The sequence below is a fragment of the Monosiga brevicollis genome, genomic scaffold (genome assembly GCF_000002865.3).
Source record: "Monosiga brevicollis MX1 MONBRscaffold_11 genomic scaffold, whole genome shotgun sequence".
NCBI lineage: Eukaryota > Choanoflagellata > Craspedida > Salpingoecidae > Monosiga > Monosiga brevicollis.
Genome location: NW_001865048.1, coordinates 118,833 through 119,741, shown reverse-complemented (window position 1 = coordinate 119,741; position 909 = coordinate 118,833). Strand labels below are relative to the sequence as shown.

At 58.2% G+C, this 909-nt stretch overlaps 1 protein-coding gene across 1 annotated transcript in view; it reads left to right on the top strand.

Annotated features, from left to right (window-relative positions):
• Positions 1-31: 31 nt before the first annotated feature.
• The window catches only part of MONBRDRAFT_25629 (uncharacterized protein), a gene marked incomplete at both ends in the record, with an annotated part of 4,211 nt that continues 3,333 nt past the window's right edge, over positions 32-909 (top strand). Inside the window, 4 exons of the mRNA XM_001746113.1 lie at positions 32-216; positions 358-490; positions 576-676; positions 759-868. Coding sequence (XP_001746165.1) covers positions 32-216; positions 358-490; positions 576-676; positions 759-868 — 529 coding nt within the window. The remainder of the gene's footprint in view (positions 217-357; positions 491-575; positions 677-758; positions 869-909) is intronic.

Below are 909 nucleotides of genomic sequence, written 5' to 3'. Positions count from 1 at the left end.
CTCGCCCACCTGCCGCCCTCATTTTGCCCCAATGCCCCGACAGGAATCATACCAATTCGACTGCGAAACTCGAAGCGTGCAAGTCTGGGACACGGTCGATGGCTGCGCCAACGGGGATGCCCCCATCTTTGACGGCGTCATCGGTGAAGACCAATGTACTCCCATCGGCGGCACCTTTGCTCTCCTGCAATGTGGCATTGAAACTGAAGAAGAAGAGTACGTTGCTTCCTCTCCCCCACCCGCATAAACGAATAAACCCCCCTCACAAGCCCATTTCTTCGCAACGAGACTTTCTCACACCTCCCGTATCACTCTTCTGCCCGCCTCTCTTGCTCTCTCGTCCTCGCTTTGGCGCAGTACCACATCTGCCCTGATTACTGCCCTCGTCTTCAACGTCGTTCTCGCCATGATCTTCATCCTCATTTTCTGCTGCTGTCGACGCAAACACCCCAAGACCTTTGCCCCTCGTGCCATTGTTGATCCCACTTTGGTACGTTTCCCCCATATGACACCCCCCTCGTGCATCGCTCAGCTCTGGTCATCAAGCTTTGATCTCAATCTGCTTGGATGCCCAGGTGCGCACTCCCGCCAGCAGCAGCCCCATCGCATGGATGAAACACGTTGCAGGCATCTCCGATGACGAAATGGCCCGGGCTGCTGGCGTCGACGCCGCCATGTGCGCTACCCCACCTGCTTACACCCACGCCTGATCCCGCGAGAGGCCCCGACAACCCCTCACACGCGGCTTCCTCTCCCAGGCATCTGGTCTTCTTGCGACTAGCCACCTACATCTTTGCCGTGGCCGCCATCTATGGCTTGCTGGTTCTCATTCCTGTTTACGCCACTGCAAGCAACGACGATGTCGCAGGTGCCCCCCCCCCCCCCCCCCCTGTTTCTGTCATCCACACC